The following is a 24454-nucleotide window of genomic DNA, read 5'->3' as shown; positions in this document are numbered from 1 at the left end:
ATAAAAGTCTCCTTTTAAGATTTGAGTATATAGTATAGCCAATTATTGGGTGAGAATGTTTACATACACAATTCAGATATCAGTTTGTTCCATTGAGAACAGTAGATATTTCTTGACTATCGAGCTTGGTAACACTGGTAGATTCTGGGCATAAAAATTATAGAAGGAGATTATAAACATAAGGTCTAGAAACCAGTTACCCATCATTTGAATTCACAGGATGCAATGAGAATTCAAATGATGGGTAAATGGTTTCTAGACCTTATGTTTGAACTGAATCTTAAAGCACAAGTATGATTTTTTTCAAGAAATATATACGTTCCAAACAAAAGTATGGAGTTATATAAAAAGATAATGTTTGGAGAGCTCATATTACTGATTTCAAGATTTTCTATAATGTAACAGCAATTAAAACAGCATGGTATCAGTAAAAGAATAGATAAAATATCAGTGGTACCAAAGAGAGAGCCCAGCAATAGATCCACACAAATATAGTCAACTAATCTTTGACAAAGGAGCAAAGGAAATTCAATGGAGAAAGGATAATCTTTTCAACAAATGGTGCAAAACAACTGGATGCCCATATGCAAAAAGAAAAAAAAGCAAAATAACACAAAACCTTGATACTCAAAATGGATCATAGCCCTAAATATATAACACAAAACTATAAAGCTTTTAGAAAAAAACTAAGAGAAAATCTGTGTGACCTTGGGATGGTTGATGAATTTTTAGGTACAACAACAAAAGCATGAGCCATGAAAGAAAAGATCAATAAGTTAGACCTTATTAAAAATCAAAAACATTTGTTGTATGAAAGACACTAAGAGAATGAAAAGACAAGCCATAGACTGAAAGAAAATATTTGCAAATACATATCTAATAAAAGATTTGTATCCAGAATATATTTTTAAAATCTTAAAACTCAACAATAAGAAAATAACCCATTTGAAAAATGTGCAAAAGTTTTGAGCATATACCTCACCAAAGAAGATATACAGGTGGCAAATAAGCATATGAAAATATTCTCAACATCATTTGTCATTAGGGAATTGCAAATTAAAACAACGAGATATCACCACTATCTTAGTTTGGGCTGCTATAACAAATTAGGATAGGGACTTCCCTGGTGCCCAGTGGCTAAGACTCCACGCTCACAATGCAGGGGACCCGGGTTCAATCCCTGGTCAGGGAACTAGATCCCACATGCCACAACTAAGAGTTCTCATGCCACAACTAAACATCCCACATGCCACAATGAAGATCCCGCACGTGGCAACGAAGATATCGCATGCCGCAACTAAGACCTGGTGCAGCCAAATAAATAAATTAATTAAATATATTTTTTTAAAATAAGGGGCTTCCCTGGTGGCACAGTGGTTAAGAATCCGCCTGCCAATGCAGAGGACAGGGTTCGAGCCCTGGTCCGGGAAGATCCCACATGACGTGGAGCAACTAAGCCCGTGCGCCACAACTACTGAGCCTGCACTCTAGAGCCCATGAGCCACAACTACTGAGCCTGTGTGCCACAACTACTGAAGCCCACGTGCCTAGAGCCCGTGCTCTGCAACAAGAGAAGCCACCGCAATGAGAAGCCCACGCACCACAACGAAAAGTAGCCCCTGCTCGCCGCAACTGGAGAAAGCCCATGCACAGCAATGAAGACTCAATGCATCCAAAAATAAATAATTAATTTTTTAAAAAATTCTTAAAATAAATAAAACAGCTGCTCCGTATAAAATAATAAACAAAAACCAAAACCAAATTAGTATGGACTGGGTGGCTAAAGCAACAAACACTTATTTCTCACAGTTCTGGAGGCTAGCCAGCAGATCAAGATCAAGGCATAGGCAGATTTAGTGTCTAGTGAGGGCTTGCTTCCTGGTTTGCAGATGGTTATCTTCTTGTTTCATCTTCACATGGCAGAAAGAAGAAAGAGCTTAAGCAAGCTCTCCTGTCTTCTTATAAGGGTACTAGTCTGAAAAGGCTACATACATACATTTTATATGACATTCTGAAAAAGGCAAACTATTAAGACATTAAACAGTTCACTGATTGCCAGAGGTTTAGGGATTTGGAAGAGTTGAACATGTGAAGCACAGGGAATTTTTTAGAGTGGTGAAACTATTCTGTATGTTACTGTGGTAGTGGATATATAACACTATGCATTTGTCCAAATCCATAGAACATAACAGCACAAATAGTGAACCTTAATGTTTACTCATAAAAAAAATAAATTAGGAAGTTGATCCTGAGGGATCCCAGGATGAAATTCAGACAATGACAAAAAATCCAATTCAATCCAATTGATCCAGTTGTATTAAAAATGTATGATAGGGCTTCCCTGGTGGCGCAGTGGTTGAGAGTCCGCCTACCGATGCAGGGGACACGGATTCGTGCCCCGGTCCGGGAAGATCCCACGTGCCGCGGAGCGGCTAGGCCCGTGAGCCATGGCCGCTGAGCCTGCGCGTCCAGAGCCTGTGCTCCGCAACGGGAGAGGCCACAACAGTGAGAGGCCCGCGTACCGCAAAAAAAAAAAAAAAAAAAAAAAAGTATGATAAACCTCATTGAAGAATATGGGGGGGGGAAGCTGACTTAAGTAACTTTGGGAATGAGTAGAAACTGTAAGTCTAAAGACAAGTGTACATAAACGGTGTATGGGTAAACAATTCTGAAACCACTACATGTAAACAAATAAATAAATGGATGAAAGACAATGAAAGCCAGGTTCCTCAGTCTTGGAGTGGGAAGTTCCAGACCACCCAAGGCGGGGAGATAGGAGGGTTATAGTCACCAATTACAATGTGTGCCACCAAGCAATTTTTGGACACCAGCTGGATGTCCTACAATTCAACCCAATTCTGACACCATTTTCCCAGAGATAGCATCAGATTCCACAGGCTGAGGGCTCAGTCTTATAAGACTGCCCACTCCTCACCACTTCAGATGCCAATTGTAAGCCCAGATTGTTACCTGTGCTTCTGACCAATTGGAAGCTAGGTTGTTACCTATTTCTGACCAATTGGTTATGGTCGCACAACCCCTTCTTCAGGTTTGATTAATTTGCTAGAATGGCTCATAGACCTAAGGAAACCCGTTTACTTACTAGATTACCGATTTATTATGAAGGATATTAAAGGATATGAATGAACAGCCAAGTGAAGAAATATGGAGGGGAACATCCCAAAGGAGCATCTATTCTCATGGAGTTTGGGGCCGGGCACAGTGGCACATGGAAGCATTCTGGTTCCCTAACTTAGAAGCTCTCTGAACTCCCTCCTTTTGGGTTTTTATGGAGGCTTCATTATATAGGCATGATTGAACTCAATCTCCAGCTCCTCTCCCCTCCCCAGAGGTGGGACGGTAGTGAAGGAGAGGAAAAGGGGGACTGAAAGTTTCAACCTCTAATCACACGGTTGGCTCCACTGGCTACCAGATCTCATCCTTAGGTGCTTTCCAAAAGTCACTTCCTTAACACAACAAAAGACAACTTTATCACTCTTATCATGTAGGAAATTTCAAGGGTTTTAGGAGCTCTGTGCCAGGAATGGGGTATAAGACCAAATATATATTTCTTATTATAACACAATATCACAGAAGGCAGAATGAACTATTTGTTACTGGATTAGAGTCAGAGAAATCAATATGAATTCATATTTAGCTTAATATATACACATATATAAATAATATAGATTTGTATATATACCTGTGTTAGTATACACAAATATGTTCTCTAGCTCTGTCTGCTGAGAGGGCCTAGAAGCAATCCCAGGAAAAATGAGCAATTCCTATGCCCAGCATTTGGTTTCTAATATCATTCAACAATGAAAGAAGTGTGAAATATGAAATAAAATGGAGTCACTAATGTCAAGGGGTTTTAAAATGGAGCCAGAAAGCCATTAGAAGGTGGACCTTATGCATGTCCTCACCAGGTGGAGCCAGGTGAGGCCAAACCACAGATATTCCAAGGACTCTGCAAGAACACCTGCAACTTGTCACAGTAACGAACTTTTACCTCCCTGCAGTGGTAGCCTTAGTACCCAATCATGTTTAGCCAAAACTAGCTTCTGCCTCCAACTCCAGTTAAGAGTCTGTAATGCAAACTTCCTTTCTTCACCTTTGAAAGTCCCTGAGTTTTACTCCCTAGCGGGACACTGGGTTGTTACCAGAATCTACGTGCCTCAAATTGCAATTCTTCGATCCCAAATAAATGTTTTTTTTGCTTGATTATTGCATCTTAGGTTTATTTAGGTTGACAGGAACCAGAACTCCTTGGAGAAATGGCTGATTCTAAGGCTGGGCAGGAAATATACAAGATGAGCCTGCAATGTCTTGTAGCACCAGAAAATAAAGGAAGTGCTTCAAAAAACAAAATGATGGGGTATGTCAAAGGGACACAGGAGCTAACTGAAAGAGCTCACAATAGCCAAAGCTGGAACAATTTGAGAAAAACAAACAAAAACAAAAATACATAATATTGAATTATAACCCAAAGTATAAAATAAATATCAATGAGTCCATCCTGACATAAATAAATAGTTGAATAAATAAATGGGGGAGATTGACCAAATCTCCCATATAGAAGAATTCTAAATAATTTGTGTGGATTACCCCTCCTTGAGTAGTTGAAGCATTACTTCCCACCCCTTAAGTGTGGGCTGTGCATAGTGACTTCCTTCCAGAGAGCATAGTCTGGGAAGAGGGATAAAATAACTGTACAGTGGAGAAATCTGGCAAACACTACCTTGGCTAGGAATTCAAGGCTAATATCATCAGTGATAAGTTATGTTGATAGCATATACCTCTAATATGATGTTGTAAGAGTGGCAGTTAGTGTGGTCTACCTCCCCCAAATTCAAACTCCCAGTCTAACTAGGAAAAAAACATTAGACAATCACAACTTCAGGGACATTTTATAAAACAACTGACCAGTACTCCTCAAAACTGTCAAGGACATCAAAAGCAAGGAAACTCTGAGAAACTGTCACAGTCTTGAAGAGCATAAGGACACAGAGGAGTAAATGTAATGTGGTATCCTGCATAGGATTCTGGAACAGAAGGACATTAGGTAAAAACTAAGGAAATTTGACTGGAGTATGGGCTTCAGTTAATAAGGATATACAAATGTACCATAGTAGTATAAGACGTTAACAAAAGGGGAAACTGGGTGCTCATTATTCGGGAACTCTGAACTATTTTTGCAACTTTTCTGTAAATCTAAAACCATTCTAAAAGAAAATCTTATTTAAAATAAAGTAGGGACTTCCCTGGTGGTCCAGTGGTTAAGAAACTGTCTTGCAAATGCAGGGGATTCCGGTTCGATCCCTGCTTGGTGAATTAAGATCCCACATGCTGCAGGGCAACTAAGCTCGCACGCTGCAACTACTGAGCATGCGAGCCACAACTAGAGAGCCCACGCACCACAGGTACTGAGCCCACGTGCTCTGGAGCCTGTGCACAGCAATGAAAGATTCCTGAGTGCCACAACTAAGACCTGACGCAGCCCATAAATAAATAAATAAATAAATATTTTTAAAAATAAAATATAAAGTATGAGACTATAGAACAAGACAATGGGTGCAGGAAACTTGCATTAGACCTTTTAAATTAAGGAGTAACAGTGAAAAGTGAGATTTATATAACTATACTAGAGTGTTTTAAGGATCCCAATGGCAAAAAAGTGGCTGGACCTCAAGAATTTGGAACAGAACTTTAAAAACTCACTTAGGCCTCTGCCTTGCCCCTCACCACTGCCCTCCACCTCACTCCTTACCTTCTGAAACACCAGAAAAGAAAGAGTATGCATAAACCCAGGTTAGGCTTTTCTAAAACCAATCTACTTTCTTGGAGATTAAACACATGAAATAAATAACTCAACAGCTTGGCTGAATAGTAGAATTGGAGATATGTGGAAGAGTAACTATAAGAATAGAAAAATCATGCTCAGAGTTTCTCCCAAAATTCTGTACAAAAGGATAAATGTGGAAAATATGAGAGAAAATGACATGTGAAAGGCAGTGCCAGAAATTCTAATGTCTAATAGGAATTCTACAAGGAGAAACCAATAATAAGTAAGAAAAGGGAATTTTAAGAAAAAAAGGAAGACAGAGAAAACTTTTTGGAGGTGAAAAAAGACAAATTTTCAAGTAAAAATTATAAAATCTAAAATTTAAGTGCTCTTTCTTTTCTTTTCTTTTCTTTTTTTGCAGTACACGGGCCTCTCACTGCTGTGGCCTCTCCCATTGTGGAGCACAGCCTCCGGACGCACAGGCTCAGTGGCCATGGCTCACGGGCCTAGCCGCTCCATGGCATGTGGGATCTTCCTGGACAGGGGCACGAACCCGTGTCCCTTGCCTCGGCAGGCGGATTCTCAACCACTGCACCACCAGGGAAGCCCTAAAGTGCTCTTTCTTTTACCAGGCCTAGTTTTAAGAATGTTACATGCATTAATTATTTTTCAGAACAATCCCATCACGTGGGTACCATTTCGATCCTCATGTAACAGACACAGAAACACAGAGAGGTGAAACGACCTGTTCAACATCACAGAGCAATTAATGGAGGAGGCATAATGCAAACCTGCTTTCTTTGTTAATGAAACTTTTTATTTTGACATAATATCAAATGTACAGAAAAGTTGCAAGAATAGCACAAAGAATTCCTGTATACCCTTCACACAGATTCTGTAAATGCTGACATTTACTGCATTTACTTTACGATCCTATTTTTTTCTGAACACTTGGAATTTCATTCAGAAAAGTCAGTTACCCACGTAAGGCTCCTTTATCCCTAAATGCTTCAGTGTATACATCCTAAAAGCAAAGACATTCTCTCCTGTAATCTCCATAATTACAATGATCAAAATTATGAAATTTACATGGATATAATACTTTTATTTTAAATTTACCTTATTCAAATTCACAATTGTTCCAATAAAGCCTTTACAGAAAAAAAAATTTCTGTTCCAGGGTCATATATTACACTTGTCATGTCTCTTTAGTCTCCTTTAACCTGAAACAATTCCTCAAGCTTTGTCCTCCTTGACCTTGACATTTTTGAAGAGCAAAGGTCAGTTATTTTGTAGAGCATTGCTCAATTTGCATTTTTCTGTGATTTCCTTATGACTAAATTCTGGTTATGCCTTTTGGCAGGAATATCACTGGAGTCGCTCTGTTCTGGAGGTACAGGATGTCATTTTGTGCCACACTGGTTATGTTAACTTTGATAACTGGTCAAGATGCTGTCTGCCAGGTTTCTTCACTGTAATGTTACTACTTTTCCCTTTGTAATTAATATTTGTGGAGAGAGACTTTACAATGGCATCAAATTCTGTTTCTCATCAAATTTTCACCCATTGGTTTTGGCATACATTGATGATTCTTACCAGAATCAATGATTACTGTGATGGTTGATTGATGGTGATTTTCTAGTTTCGCCATTCCTTCTACATTTGTAAGTTGGCATTCTACTATAAAGCATGTTTCATGGATTCTTCTTTTAGTCACTGTGTTAGTCAATGGTTTTACTCAATCTGCTACTATTATGACCTGTTTTGATGCTCAGATTGTCCAGATTTGGCCAGTGAGAACTCCTTGAGATACTGTGACTTTTTGACATATTTCAACCATTTTTTGAGCGCTTCCCTACTTTCTACCCCCTCAGAATGTTCCAATCTCACCTTGTGTTTTCTCTGCTCAGTGTCTTATGCTATTTCTCCAAGGAGCCCTTGTTCCTGGGATCTGGGTGCTGGATATTCTCATTGCTACGGTGGTGTAATTGCTTCTATGTCCTCTCTGCTAGGGGGACATGCATACACACACCTTTATATGAATTTCTAATTTTTTTTTTTTTAAAGCATGACTTTGTAGTGATACCTCCAATTGCAATCCAACACCACAGGGTTCATCCTAGCCTCCTGCTCTCCCTATTGCAACGCCCTTCTCCAGCAACAACAAACTTGGCTCCCATTATATTTACTTACTCCCAAGTACAGTTACTTTTTTGCTTGATTCTAGAATACATGAAATAGTTCCAGAATTACTAATCTATATCACTGTGTAAATCAATCCTACTAACAAGAGTTAATTACTTGTTTACGGGTTTTTTTTTTCTTCTTCTGTTTTTATCCTGAGGGAATATGGTCAAATTGTCTTCAAAAGTTGCTTGCCGGGCTTCCCTGGTGGCGCAGTGGTTGACAGTCCTCCTGCCGATGCAGGGGACACAGGTTCGTGCCCCGGTCCGGGAAGATCCCACATGCCGCAGAGCGGCTAGGCCCGTGAGCCATGGCCACTGAGCCTGCGCGTCCGGAGGCTGTGCTCCACGACGGGAGAGGCCACAACAGAGGCCCACGTACCGCAAAAAAAAAAAAAAAAAAAAAAATGTTTCTTGCCTAAGTCTTTTTTCCCCCTTTAGTGTGAAGGAAACTTTATTTATTTTTTTTTTTTTGCTTATATTTCAACTTAGGTTCTCTTCTCTGTTATTCACTTTAAAAAAAATTGAACTAGTTTGAAAAATTAAATAGTTAATTTACAATATTGTGTTAGTTTCAAGTGTACAGCTAAGGGATTCAGTTATACATATATATTCTTTTTCAGATTATTTTTCGTTAGAGGTTATTATAAGATATTGAGTATAGGGACTTCCCTGGTGGTGCAGTGGTTAAGAATCCGCCTGCCAATGCAGGGGACACTGGTTTGATCCCTGGTCTGGGAAGATCCCACATGCCGTGGAGTAAATAAGCCCGCGAGCCACAACTACTGAGCCTGCATGCCACAACTACTGAAGCCCACTTGCCTAGAGCCTGTACTCCGCAGCAAGAGAAGCCACCACAATGAGAAGCCCGCACACCACAACTAAGAGTAGACCCCGCTCGCTGCAACTAGAGAAAGCCTGCGTGCAGCAATGAAGACCCAACGCAGTCAAAAATAAATAAAATAAATTTATTTTTAAAAAAGATATTGAGTATAGTTCCCTGTGCTATACAGTAAATCCTTGTTGTTTACGTGTTTTATATATAGCTGTATGTTAATCCATACTCTTAATTTATCCCTCCCCACTTTCCCCTTTGGTTGTTATTGACTTTTAAAAATATTTATTTATTTATTGGCTGCATCAGGTCTTAGTTGCAGCACGCTGGATCTTTTGCTTCAGCGCGTGGGCTGTTTGTTGTGGTGCACGGTCTTCTCTCTAGTTGTGGCATGCGGGTTCAGCTGCCCCGCAGCATGTGGGATCTTAGTTCCCCAACCAGGGATCGAACCAGTATCCTCTGCATTGCGAAACGGATTCTTAACCACTGGACCACCAGGGAAGTCCCTGTTACTGACTTTTAAAATTTGTAAAACATTAATATGGTCCCTAAAATAAAAAAAACAAAAAATAAAAAATAGAATGTGTCACGTCCCTGTCCCTTTATGTACTAAAATCCCCTATGTATTTGGGTCTACTTATGGAATTCTGTTCTATTCCACTAGTCTGTTCATGCATGAGTACCACATCGTTTCGATTATAGGGACTTTTTAGTATTTTTAATTATCTGGTTGGACTAGTACCACTTTGTAGCTTTTCTTTTTCAGTGTTAGCCTGGCTATACTTACATAAAACCTGTATTGCTACCACTATAGATTCTGTATACACTTCAGGTGAAAAGATTAACTGAATTGTCCCCCTCCAGTAATTCTCCTTCCCAGTATCTTTCTCATCATGATCCTTATCAATATGTGAAGTTTTCTTAGTTACGTACTCACTGGTTGTCTGCTTTCCAGATTTTCCTGGAGATTGGGGATCTTGTCTTTAATATCCACTAGCATATTGAAATAGCCAGAGCACACCATGGCACCCTCCAGGTATGCATTATGCACAAGCATTTGCACGCATTTTTTTAATTAGCTATTCTGGTGGGTGTACAGCCATATCACATTGTGGTTTTAATTTTTCCATTTTCTTGATAATTAACGAACATGAGCATGGTCTGATATCTTTATTGGCCATTTGGATATCCATTTTTTGGAAGTGTTTATTTTATTTTTGGCCATGCTGCATGGCCTGCAATGGAAGCACAGAGTCTTAACCACTGGACCGCCAGGGAAGTACCCCCATTTCTTATTTTGTTGTCTGTCACTTATTGATTTGTAGTGGCTCTTTATATATTCTTGGTCAAATTTATGTATTGTGAATATAGTCTCCCAGTCTGTGGCTTGCCTTTTCACTTTAATGGTGTCTTTTGATGAAAATAGATTTTTAAATTTAATATAGTAAAATTTACTTTTTTTTCTCTATATGGTTAGTGCTTTTTGTGTTCTGTTTAAGAAATCTTTGCTATCCCAAGGCTAGAAAGATATTCTATGTTTTCTTCTAAAGTTTTTATCGTATATTCTACAATTATATCATTAACACATCTGGAATTTGTTTGTGTGAAGTGTAAGATAAGAGCCAAGGTTAATTTTTTATCGATATGGATATGCAATTGATCCAGTGCTACTTATTGAAAAGAACATCACTTCCTCTGCAACCACACTGCAGAGGAACCTTTGTCATAAATCAGATGACCACATGTATGTAGGTCTGTTTCAGGGCTCTTTATTTTATTCTGTTGGTCTACTTGTTCGTTTTGCATCAGTATCATGTTGCCTTAATGACCAAAGTACACCTTATCACATTAACAAATTCAAGAAGGAAAATATATCAGTGTGCCAAAAAGGCATCTGACAATATTCAGCAGGCATTTTTAATTAAAAAAAAAAGTTAAATAGGGACTGAAGGAAACAAGTGAACCACACAAGGTCTGTTTACCTCAAACACAGAGCAAACATTACACTAAGTTATTTCCATTATGTTGGGAAAAACAACTAGATGCCCTCTATCACCACTAATCCTAAATCTTGTTCTGGAAGTTATTTCTGTTAGAGGAAGAATAATAAAATAATCACTATAAATATTCAGGAAAAAATCATATCTATTTGTAGTTGACATAACTGATTGCCTAAAAAATCAAGTCTAGTAAAAAATGTATTTTAAAGGTTATTGGGCAATGATTGTATCCATATTTAAAATTTTAATATGACAATATCACAATAAAAACAAATAAGCCACAGTCTGGGAGAAGGTGAGTCCATCATAATACTAGGTAAAGGATTACTATCTAGAATGTTATTTTTAAGAATCCCACTATTTTTATATGAATGTTTTTTAAAAAATGGAACATGGGCAATACATATGAATTGGTAAGCTATAGTATTTAGCAATAAACATAAGTGAAAAGATGCTCAACTCATTATTTACCAGGAAAATATTAAAGCACATACCAGAAGTGGGGATATGAGGAAATAATATTTCACTGGTTGAAGGGGTTGTGAATTGGTACCATAAGGATGTTCTCCTCTTCTACAGCAATATCTAGCGAGGTTGAACATGAACATAACCTCTGACTTACGAATCTCACCTTTAGATAAACACCTCAGAGAAAGCCTTGTTATGTATAGCAAGAAACTCAGATATTCAACAAGATATTTTTCAGTGAGAAATTATATATAACCTAAATATTGACCAATAAAAGGCCTCAATACATATGGTATATTTATATAAAGAAAAGGACTAGGGGTTTTCTATTCTACTGAAAAGAACCATGTTAAATCCAAAAAAAAGCAAGCAGCTGGTTGGACAGCATGCTGAGTTGCTTGCCTTGCTAGATAACCATACACCTGCCACAATGCTGACATTTCCATCCTTGAAGCCTCTCCTTTTGGTTAGGGCAACATCTGCCAAAGTGGAATTACATCTACAATAGGTATTTGGAATGGGAGCTCTATAGCAAAGTATGAGATACATTGACTTAGATAAAATGAAACATTTTTGATAGTCTTTTGATAGGCACTTAATGTGATTTTTTTCTCCCAAGAAATATAGAGCTTGCATGCTTGTTTGACCACAAAATCATTTTCTTCAAGAACCATTAAGTACTGGTGTTTTCTGGAACATACTTTAAGAAATTTTGAGTTAATGTACTGTCCCCAAAAGACTTCAGTTAACAAGAAAATGTTACCAGGGTGAAGAAACACATAATAGCACTTAAAATGCTCATTGTGTATGTTACATTTTTGTGTAAACACTGTGTAATGTCCACAAATTAAAAGCAATTTGAAATCATGAGTGGAAGAGATTTATTATTCTAGATGGTGACTGATTATTCAACGACATCTGCCCAATCTGCCCACTCTGAGCAAAATGGACTTAGAGGTACAAGTCAGTGTATGACAGTGACATTCATTTGGATGAAAATAAAGTGCTGTGGCAATACTTGTTTTTCTTTTGTAGAAGGTAATAACTTTTAAGTATTGAATGCCTATTTTTCAAATAATCTTTCATTCCTTTTATAAAATTGATGAAGCTAAAATAAACGAGAAAAAGAAGAGAAACAAATGAAAGAAATTATTGGGGCAGGATCACATCATTTTTCCCAACACTGTTACACCGCTCAAGTTAGAAAACCTAAATGCCTAACTAAATCACAAAAGGTCAGGCCCTCGGTATTCCTGGTAAATCATTTTATGTTTTATAACTCTTTTATTAGACTACTGAGTTCAATTTACTGAACTTTACTTGGCATGTCTGCATATATCTTAAATGATACTGGTCTAGATTTTGCTTTTTAGGGATTACCCTCGTCTAAAATTTTATTATTGGGATATCTGCCTCATATATTTGCAGAATGATCCTGCAAAATTTTGTTAGAAGTTATCTATTCTTTAAAATTTTATTGCCAGAAAAACTATCGATTCTAGTTTTTAAAAAACAAGAACATAACTCCATTTAAATTTCCTTTGTTTACAGATCTCATACATTATAAAACTATAAATTATAAAATCTATAAATTATAAATTGTTTCAAATATAAAATAAAATATAAAATCTATAGATTGTTCAGGCTTTCTATAGTCTCTTGAGTCAACTTTGATCATTTTGGTTTCTCTAGATAGCTCATTCTCTATATTTTTATACATACTGAAATATATGTATATAGTAACACATAAATTTAAAAACTTTTAAATCTCTTTGATATATGTACCTATTTCACCATTCCCATACATAAAGCTGTAATTGAATCAACTTTTATCCTTCAATAATAACTGCTGATTCTATATTAATGGTCTTTTCAAAGAGAATATTCTTGGATAAAATCTGCTACTTTATTAACTATTCTTTTACTTTTTTAAAAAAAATTTATTTTTGGCTGCATTGGGTCTTCGTTGCTGCATGTGGGCTTTCTCTAGTTGCAGTGAGCAGGAGCCACTCTTCGTTGCAGTGCGTCGGCTTCTCATTGTAGTGGCTTCTCTTGTTGCGGAGCACAGGCTCTGTGTATGCAGGCTTCAGTAGTTGCGGCACACAGGCTCAGTAGTTGTGGCTTGCGGGCTCTAGAGTGCAGGCTCAGTAGTTGTGGCTAAGTAGTTGGGCTTAGTTGCTCCGCAGCATGTGGGATCTTCTCAGACCAGGGCTTGAAGCCGTGTCTCCTGCACTGGCAGGTGGATTCTTAACCACTGCACCACCAGGGAAGTCCCTCTTCTACTTTTTTTAAATTGTACTTTTACTTTTATTGTATGAATTACTTCCTGCTATTTACCTTAATTAAAAAAAAAAAAAATGGGGCTTCGCTGGTGGCGCAGAGGTTAAGAATCCGCCTGGCAATGCAGGGAACAGGGGTTTGAGCCCTGGTCCGGGAAGATCCCACATGCCAGGGAGCAACGAAGCCTGCGCGCCACAACTACTGAGCCTGCACTCTAGAGCCATCGAGCCACAACTATTGAAGCCCACACGCCTAGAGCCCATGCTCCACAACAAGAGAAGCCACCGCAATGAGAGACCCGCACACCACAACAAAGACTGGGTCCCACTCGCCGCAACTAGAAAAAGCCCGCGCGCAGCAACAAGACCAAACGCAGCCAAAAATAAAATAAATAAATAAATAAATGTTTTCTGGGAATTCCCTGGCAGTCCAGTGGTTAGGACTCCATGCTTTCACTGCTGAGAGCCCGTGTAAAAAACATGTTTTCTGGCTTATGTTAATGCTTTTTTCCCCCAACACTTTTGTCAACTGCCTGCTATGTGACAGGCACGGTATGTGTGGTAACAGAGTCGTGAACTAACTGCTCAATCCAGGTTTTCTAAATGCATTAAGGTTGTTAATTTCCTACAACGTAGAGCTTTGGTGGCTTCCCACAAATTTTTTTTAAATTTATTTATTTATTTTTGGCTGCATTGGGTCTTTGTTGCTATGCACGGGTTTTCTCTAGTTGCGGTGAGCGGGGGCTTCTCATTGTGGTGGTTTCTCTTGTTGCAGAGCACAGGGTCTAGGCGCCCAGGCTTCAGGAGTTGTGGCTCATGGGCTCTGGAGCGCAGGCTCAGTAGTTGTGGTGCATGGGCTTAGTTGCTCCACGACATGTGGGATCTTCCTGGACCAGGGCTTGAACCCGAGTCCCCTGCATTGGCAGGTGGATTCTTAACCACTGCGCCACCAGGGAAGCCCTTCCCACAAATTTTTATCTGTAGGGATCAAATTATCATTTATCACTAAGTAGTCTAAAATTTCAGATTTTCCACTTAGACAAAAGCTTTATTATGGAAGTTTTCAAATATATGCAAAGTAGTAAGAATAGCACAGTGAACCCTATGTACCCATTACCCGGCTTCAACGATTTACAGCATTTTTCTGATCTTGTTTCATCTATCCTTCCCATTTTTTCTTTAGTATTATAAAGCAAATCATACATACAATTTCATCCTTGAATACTTCAGTATGGCTCTCTAATGCATAAGGATTTATACACACATACACACACCCACTCCCATGCCATCATCATGCCTAGCAAATGAATAATAATTATTTAATATAATTTAATACCCACTCCAGGTTTACTTTTTCACAGTAATGTAAAAAGTTGTCTTTTTTTTATTTGTCCAAATCAGGATTGTATTGCCTGTATTTTCTTACTTTCTGTATTCTTGATGCTCTGGCATTTGGGGACTTGATCTTGGAGAGACTACCGCTTCTAGGGCTAGCAAATTCCTTGACAAATGACCCTCTTGGCAAGCATGCCGTTGATATACAAACCAACCAATCCAAAGTCCACACCCCTTTATCAAACATCTCCTTTATCAAACTCTCATACACCAAGCCATTATTTCTCCTGCCCTAAATCACCCCAGGGCCAGGTACTGGACAACTGAGGACCACCACTGGAGCTCAGAGCCCACAAAATTATTCAATCTACCCAGTCTTAAACTTGCTCAGTGTACCTACCTGGCATCACGTCACCCATTCTTTCCTGGGAAAACTCCAGTAAAGGTTCTGAGTCATGTTCTGCCCTCTTCCGCCTTCTGCCTCCTAACAGGACTAGGTGCTCCTTCCATGTTCTCCTACGTATACTTGGTTCCTCCTGTTTGCAGAAATCTCCGCGTATAAGCGTCTTCCTTCATGATAATCATTTCCATGTCTTCGAGCCTTACCATACCTGATTAAAGCAAATCCTGGGTACATTTTAACACAAGCATCTCAATACATTCCATACACTGTATTTAATTAATATGTCTCAAATCTCTTTTAATTTGTAAAATTCTGTTTTTATTAACAACATATATTGGTTAAGAAACTAGGCCTTAAAAAAAAAAAAAGAAACTAAGCCTTTTATTTTGTGGAATTTCCCACATTCTGGATTTGGCTGTTTGCTTCTTTGTGTCATGAATTTTTTCATTTATTTCCCAAGTTTCCTGTAAACTGGTATGTTTAGAGACTAAATTACACTTTTTTGTGTGTGTGGTACGCGGGCCTCTCACTGTTGTGGCCTCTCCCGTTGTGGAGCACAGGCTCTGGACGCGCAGGCTCAGCAGCCATGGCTCACGGGCCCAGCGGTCCACAGCATGTGGGATCCTCCCAGACCGGGGCACGAACCTGTGCCCCCTGCATTGGCAGGCGGACTCTCAACCACTGCTCCACCAGGGAAGCTCTAAATTACACTTCTGAATCAATATTTTGGACAAGAATACTCCACAGGTAGTATACATCCATTGCATTACATCAAGAAGCACACAGCCTTGCTGATTTAATTTAGAGATGTTACTATAGGTTAGCGGGTTGTCATTCTGCTCTGTCCTTTAAAACCTTCGAATAATCTCTCACCTAATGGTTTTCACATCCACTGATATCATCAAGATCCATTATTTCATAAAAAAAAAGTGTCACTTTTTGGATTCTATCATTCCTTTGACCTTTATTAGCTAGAATTCTCTAATAATAAAGAACTTTTCTTCACCAACTTTTGGTTGTCTTGAAATATAGTTCATAGAGGAAAGGCAGGATAAATGCTCCATTTTCCCCCTTTATTTATTAATAAATGCCCTAATGTGCTCTGTAGCTGGCCAATGCATATTGTTAGAAAAAAAAGAAGCTATCACAGGCTACAGTAATCATGATAAAAGGACACAGGATCCAAATTGAGGAGATTCCCACTGGCCAAATATAGGACAATTTGAGCATTTTTTAAAAAGTCTACAATGGGTTTTTAAAAATTGATTCTGGACTTATAATATAGGTGATTTTTAATTTCCAAATAGTTTCTTTTTATCTTATTCTTTGTTAATTTTATTTACTTAACTGAAGTATAGTTGATTTACAATATTGCGTTAGTTTTAGGTGTACAGCACAGTGATTTGGTTACATATACACATGTATATGTATATACAAACATATGGCGTACATATATATATTCATACAGTGAATATATATACATATATTCTTTTAAAAAATTATTTTACATTATAGGTTATTATAAGATATTGAATATAGTGCCCAATGCTATACAGTAAATCCTTATTGTTTATCTATGTTATATATGGTAGTATGTTATCTGTTAATATCATACTCCTAATTTAATTTATCCCCCCCACTTCCCCTTTGATAACCATGTTTGTTTTCTATGTCTGTGAGTCTGTTTTTGTTTTGTATATAAGTTCATTGGTACTATTTTTAGTTTCCACATACAAGTGATACAATATTTGTCTTACTCTGTCTGACTTACTTCACTTAGTATGACAATCTCTAGGTCCATCCATCCTCTGTTAATTTTAAATCAAATTTATACAGAGGCCAGAGAGTATAGATTGTAGAATATATTCTTTTTTATGAAAAAATTGAAAAAGGATTTCTCACTTTCACTATTTTAACAAGAGTAAGTTATCTGACATTCAATAATGGATGAGTGTTGGTGGAAGGCATTTCCATATTCAATGTGCCCATAGTCATTCATATGGATTTTCAAGAGAGCAATATTAATGATGATAATAGTAAAACAATAGTTAGTAGCTTAAAACAACAACCATTTAATTGTATCTCATGATTTTGTGGGTCAAGAATTTGGGCAGGGGCTCAGTTGGTGGATTTTTCTGTTCTATATGGCATCAACTGAGGTTATTCACTGGCATTGAGTTGATGGCTGGTTTGGAGGATCCAAAACTATTTCACTCAGATGTCTGGTGTTTTCATGGGCAATCTGGAAGAAGACTGGGCACAGCAGAGCGCCTCTCCTTCTCTAGGTAGTCTCAGGGCCTTTCCATGTGCTCTCTTCAGCAGAGTAGCCAGACTTTTTAACATAACAGTTCAGGTCTGAACTTGAGAGAGTATTCCAAGAGATGAGGCAAAATCTACCAGTAAAGTCTGGGTCCAGAAACTAGCACAGCAGTACTTCTGCTATTCTACTGATCAAAGTAGTCACAGTCTGCCCAGATTCAAAGGGAAAAGGATGTGGATTCCACATCTTGATGGGTGGAGTACCAAAGAATCTGCAGTAATCTTTATTCTGCCACAGTATTATAATTTTATAAATCAAGAACTTATAGCATCAAGCAGTTAAACATCCTGTTCAATATAACATAGGTAGGAAAGTGATGGGCTAGAAATGATAAGTGTCTTTCCCACATTTGTTATATTAATAGGATTAGTTTCTAGAATGAATGTGAAGATTCTCAGGTCTGAGTGATGGTGGAATATATTAAATTAACACATTCTTTATAATGATATAAACCCCGTTATGCCAAGTCAGGTGCATGGAGGAAGCAAAACGAACTAATTACTACATTCATAGACTAAAAAGTCTTTCTTATATTTTTACATTATGAATTTTCAGATGATGGGTAAGGTGTGAATGTTGTCTAAAGGCCTTCTTACATTCCTTACATTCATAGGGTTTCTCACCAGAATGAATTCTCAGATGCTGAATAAGAGATGAATTAAGCCTAAAGGCCTTCCTACATTCCTTACATTCAAAGGGTTTTTCACCAGTATGAATGCTCTGATGTAGAGTAAGTTTTTGGCGCAATCTAAAGGCCTTCCCGCATTCCTTACATTTATACGGTTTCTCACCAATATGAATACTCTGATGTTGTGTAAGTTGTGAGAGTAGTCTAAAGGCCTTCCCGCATTCCTTACAGTCATAGGGTTTAACACCAATATGAATACTCTGGTGTGAAATAAGTTGTGAGTAACGACTAAAGGCCTTCCAGCATTCCTTACATTCATAAGGTTTCTCACCAGTATGAATTCTGTGATGTAGAATAAGATGATAACCACGACTAAAAGTCTTTCCACATTCCTTACATTCATAGGGTTTCTCACCAGTATGAATTCTCTGGTGGAGTGTCAGTTGCTGTCGTACTCTAAAGGCCTTCCCACATTCTTTACATTCATAGGGTTTCTCACCAGTATGAAGTTTGTGATGTACCCTAAGGCCAGAGCCACACAAAAAGGCCTTCCCACATTCTTTACATTCATAGAGTTTGTCAGCAATATTAAGCTTCTGATGTCGAGTAAGGTGTGCATACTGTCTAAAGGCCTTCCCACATTCTGTACATACATAGGGTTTCTCACCAGTATGAATCCTCTGATGTAGAGTAAGTTGCCCACGAACTCTGAAGGCTTTCCCACATTCTTTACATTCATAGGGTTTCTCACCAATGTGAATTTTTTGATGTACTCTAAGGTCTGGGCCACATATGAAAGATTCTCCACATTCCTTACATTCATAGAGTTTTTCACCAGAATGAAGTCTCTGATGTCGAGTAAGATGTGCCGTCTGTCTAAAGGCCATCCCACACTCCTTACATTCATAAGGTTTCTCACCAGTATGAATTCTGTGATGAAAGGTAAGTTGTTGGCGTACTCTAAAGGCCTTCCCACATTCCTTACATTCATAGGGTTTCTCGACAAAATGAATTCTCTGATGTGAAGAAAAAGATGAGTGTTTTTGGTAAGAGGACACTTTTTGAGATGTAATTTTCACTTGATTGAAATATTCCTCTTGTCCTTCAAATTTTCTTTTGGACTCCCAATCATTTTTTAAAATGAGTCTGTTAAGGCCATGGTTTTTAATTCTCTCCATTACCTTCCACTGGGATAAGTTTATTTCATGAATGTCATTTTCTGAAGATAACTTCTTGGTCTCATAGTTGGTCTCCAAATCTGAAAGAAAACAAGAGAGCAAACATGTAGTTCTCTTTTTCTAAAAGAAGTAAAATTTCTACAGCAGAAGTAAAAGACAACCAAAGTACTACCCAATGAAATTCTAAAAATAGTTACATAATTTAAAAAAGCAAAAGGCAACCCAGGAAAATGAGAGTTCATGCAGGAAAATGAGATTAGTGACTAAGTAAATATTTTAAGTCAGTGGTTCTCAAACTGAAACGTGAATCAGAATCACAAGGGAGCTTGTTACAAATACTATGATTTAGATACCACCTAAACCACTTGGATCAGATTCTACAGTCCTGGGCAGTCCTATATTTAATATTCTCCATACGATGATTTTGATGGAAATGAAAGGTTGGGAATTCATGCTTAAATTCTTTCAACAATTTCTCTTTATTCTTAGAATAAAATCAAACTTGTTAAAAGACCTCTGCTTACCTATAACGCATCATCTCAAACCACTGTTCTCTTTACTGCTACTTGGAGAGGCCTCTTTTCAGATCTTAGAACATGTTCCCACTTACTTCCATTGGACTTTTCAGTCTGCTCTATTTCCCCACAAATCTTCTGTTTGGGCTCTTTGCATGGCTGGCTCCTTCTCACTCTGAGGTCTTAGATTAAGTTACTTACTCTACAGCTGAATCTACTGACAGTACTTAAAGCTATGTGTTTATTATACAGTTGACCCTTGAATAACACGGGTTTGAACTGTGCAGATCCACTATACATGGACTTTTTTCAATAAATATACAAACATATATGTGTAGAACATCGTGTGCAAGACTTGTATTGAAGTGGATAACCTATCCTTACATAGGCATAAGATGAGTGATATTTAGTATAAAATTAATAATGTGTTACCTTTCTTACTGTCTTACAACTTTGCTTTCAAAGAATTACATTACTATATAGTGTGCTTCTGTCTCTTGTGACTGGATAAACTGCATATCAGCCTATCATCACAGGTAAGTGGTTTTTAAAAACATGTAACAACGTTTCCAATACTGTTTTATAAATGTGACTGTAATATTGTATGCCATAAAAGTGTTATGCTGATTCACTCATTACTGTATAGGCTAGGCTACCGTGAAGCATTCATATCGATTACACTAGGTTACCGTAAAGCAATCATATTGCTGCTTCTTCATTACCAATGCATAATTCATTATATCTGTAAATAAATATAAAATTTTTTCACATTATCTTTTCATTTCTGATGTCCAGTGTTAGTAATACATATAATATGTAATGTGTTTATCATATAGGACAATACTGATGTAGGTACTGACAGAAAATTTATCTTATATACAGACAACATAAACTTATGGTATCAATAAATACAGTACAGTACTGTAAATGTATTTTCTCTTCCCTGTGATTTTCTTAATAACATTTTCTTTTCTCTAGCTAACTTTATTATAAGAATACAGTATATAATATATATAACATATGTGTTAATCGACTATTTATGTTATTGGTAAGGCTTCCGGGTCAACAATAGGCTAATAAGTAGCTAAGTGTTGGGGGAGTCAAAAGTTACATGTGGGGACTTCCTTGGTGGTCCAGTGGTAAAGAATCTGCCTTCCAACGCAGGGGACACAGGTTCAATCCCTGGTCAGGGAACTAGCATCTAAGCCCGTGTGCCACAACTACTGAGCTCATACACCTCAAAAAGAGAGCCTGCATGCCACAAACTACAGAGCCCACGCGTCACAACTAGAGAGAGAAAACCCCCATGCCACAGCTAGAGAGAAGCCCGCATGCCACAAAGAAGACCCAATGGAGCCAAAAAAATAGAAATAAAATAAATAAATAAAATAAATAAATATATTTTTAAAAGTTATATGTGGATTTTTGCGTATGCTGGGGGGGCAACACCCTAAACCCTGTGTTGTTCAAGGGTTAACTGTATATCTGCATAGTTATTATACATATATTACATACAACATAGAGCTATGTTGAAATTATCTATTTATTAATTTTTCCAATTGTTATTCTGCTTATTTTCTTACCCCTAAACCTCATTAAGGGCAGAAACAATCCCTGCTTTACTCTCTATTCAATAATAAATCCAGAGCACAAAATAGATTTCACTCATTTAATTCCTATACTTATATATTTATTCTGAATATATTTCTCGGCCTCTAACCTCTCACATCTTACTACAATGATTAAATATCTCCTTTATTCATTCAAGCTAGCCCAGCTGACTATATAAATGAAAAATGGTGGTTGTATTTTCCTGTACATCCTTCCATTGTTTATACCCTTATTTATGCAGTATTCTCTACATTGCCATTCCCTCCTTCACATAGCTACGGGTTGCTCTTTCTTTGTCTCCATATCACAACAAAGACACTGAGAAACTTACGTACTTCAGCTCCCTTTAAGCTTATTCTACTACTCATCCATTTTGCAAATGCTCAGTGGGTTTTGTTCCTTCATCCCCTTTTTCTGGTCTCCTCCCTTCTGTCCCCTCAGAGGCAAGACCATTCCTTATTTCCTAGAAATGTGACTTTCAGACAGGAAAACATGTTTATACCTTATTGAAGTTTATGAAATCCTTAGCAAAAAAAAAAAAGACGTAATTTGTAAGTAACTCACTAATAGGGTCAAAGGGTTTTGCAATAACTTGAGTGTGAAGAACTTGCTAACAAAGGTCATGATAGATGTAAACCAGAGGATGGTAAGCCAGGAGGAGAAATAGCCAGAGGGGAATTTAAGTGCTGATTGAGCTGTGTATGAGAGAGAAAAATGATGATGTTTTCAAGTATTATAATATAGTCTGTATAAGAAAACTGAAATCATATAGGTTCTACTAAAACTGGAAATTAATAATAACAACAAAAAAGTAAATCCACTTGGAATTTTAGAAGTCTATGTTAAATAACTCTTAGATCAATAGAGAAATAAGATCCCAAATGGTATTTGTTTAAAAAAAACAATAGTAACATTAAAAAAAAACTACATTAAATTACCTGTAAAACTATAACCACAGTGCGTAGAAGAAAATTCAAAAACTTAAATACATGGGACTTCCCTGGTGGCGCAGTGGTTAAGAATCCACGTGCCAATGCAGGGGACACGGGATCGATCCCTGGTCCAGGAAGATCCCACATGCCATGGAGCAAATAAGCCCATGCGCCACAACTACTGAGCCTGCACTCTGGAGCCTGAGAGCCACAACTACTGAAGCCTGCGTGCCTAGAGCCCGTGCTCTGCAACAAGAGAAGCCACTGCAATGAGAAGCCTGTGCACCACAATTAAGAGTAGCCCCCTCTCACCGCAACTAGAGAAAGCCTGTGCACAGCAATGAAGACCAAATGCAGTCAAAAATAAATAAATAAATAAATTTATTTTGAAAAATATCTTAATACATACAGCAAAAAAATGAAAGAAAAAATTAACTAAAAATCCCACTCAAAAATATTAGAAAAGCAAGCTGAAGCAAAGCAGAAAAAAGAAATTAACTATATAAAAGCAGAATTAGAATAGTTAGAAAACAGAAAAAAAGAACTAACACACAAAGTAAAACCAGATTCTTTTTTTATAAATGAATCAGCAAAACAGATAACCATTAGTTAATATAATAAAAATAGCAATAAATAAATAAATAAATAAAAATAGCAAGAACGCACAGACGTAGAAATTTTAAAATGGCAAAGTGAAAATAATCGTGATTAAATACAGAACATAGTTGGAAGAAAGATTACTTTGCCAATAAGTTTTAAAACACAGCTAAAATGAATAATTTTCTAAGAAAATATAATTTACCAAAACTGACCACAAAAGAGATACAATGTTTCAACAGATTAATTTCCATAAAGCAAACAGAGATTGTAGTCAGACTTACCATCTCCTTCTTCAAGGAAAAAGCTTAAAAATGTTATTAAAGCTTTAAAGAACAGGCCATACAAATTCTGTTTAGACTGAGAACTAGGAAAAAGGAGGACTTCCAAACTATTTTCATGATGTAATAATATCATAATAAATCCTGTTCATAAAAAGAAAACTACACACCAGTTTTCTGAAAACTGATGTAAAAATTCTAAGCATCTAATAAAACAGTGTGTCAAAAGACCCAGTGTTGTTTATTCAAAGAATGTTAAAGAGGTCCAGTATGGGGAAATCTATTAAGATAATTCAACTCATTTAATACAGCTGAGGAAAGGGAAAAATAAAAATCACATGATCGGGGACTTCCCTGGTGGTCCAGTGGCTAAGACTCTGTGCTTCTTATGCAGGGGGTCCAGGTTCTATCCCTGGTCAAGGAACTAGATCCCACATGCTGCAACTAAAGATCCTGCACGTGTCAACGAAGATCCTGCATGCCGCAACTAGGACCTGGCACAGCCAAATAAATATATTTTTAAAAATATTTATTTGGCTGTGCTGGGTCTTAGTTGTGGCTCACTGGCTCCTTACTTGAGGCATGTGAACTCTTAGTTGTGGCATGCATGCGGGATCTAGTTCCCAAACCAGGAATCGAACCTGGGACCCCTGCATTGGGAGCTTGGAGTCTTAACCACTGCACCACCAGGGAAGTCCCAATATTTTTTTTTTATTTCACATGATCAACTCCATAGACGCTGAAAAGGCAACTAAAAAAGGGAAACATACCTGATTTTTCAAAAAAGCTCAATAAAGGAGGAAGAATTACCTCCCTAAAATGATAAAATATATAATACCTTAACAAAAAGACAGCTTTGGAGTTATTAGTCAAGACACTTAAATATCAGAAAAAAATGAGCGGTAGTCTTAAGAATTTAAAAGAAGAGATAAAACTGTATTTTCAGATGATAATTCATAATTGGAAAACTTAAGAGGTTTAAATAATATAAACAACAGAATTTAATAAGGTAGGAGGATATAAAAAGCAAAAACTAATAGCATTTATACATACATTTAATAATAAAATATGATGGAGAAAAAAAAGATTCCAGTCACAACAGTT

General features: G+C 37.4%; 1 protein-coding gene across 1 annotated transcript in view; it reads right to left on the bottom strand.

The window, feature by feature from the left end:
* LOC114889515 (zinc finger protein 420-like) overlaps nt 1-24454 on the bottom strand; it is a 140083-nt gene that overhangs the window by 37120 nt on the left and 78509 nt on the right. Inside the window, 1 exon segment of the mRNA XM_029212871.1 lies at nt 18149-19166. Within this exon segment, the coding sequence (XP_029068704.1) occupies nt 18149-19166 (1018 nt within the window).

Source organism: Monodon monoceros, unplaced genomic scaffold, assembly GCF_005190385.1.
Source record: "Monodon monoceros isolate NGI ecotype Baffin Bay Population unplaced genomic scaffold, NGI_Narwhal_1 Super_Scaffold_10, whole genome shotgun sequence".
NCBI lineage: Eukaryota > Metazoa > Chordata > Mammalia > Artiodactyla > Monodontidae > Monodon > Monodon monoceros.
Note: the sequence above shows the minus strand (reverse complement) of the source record. Positions and strands in the feature narration are given on the sequence as shown.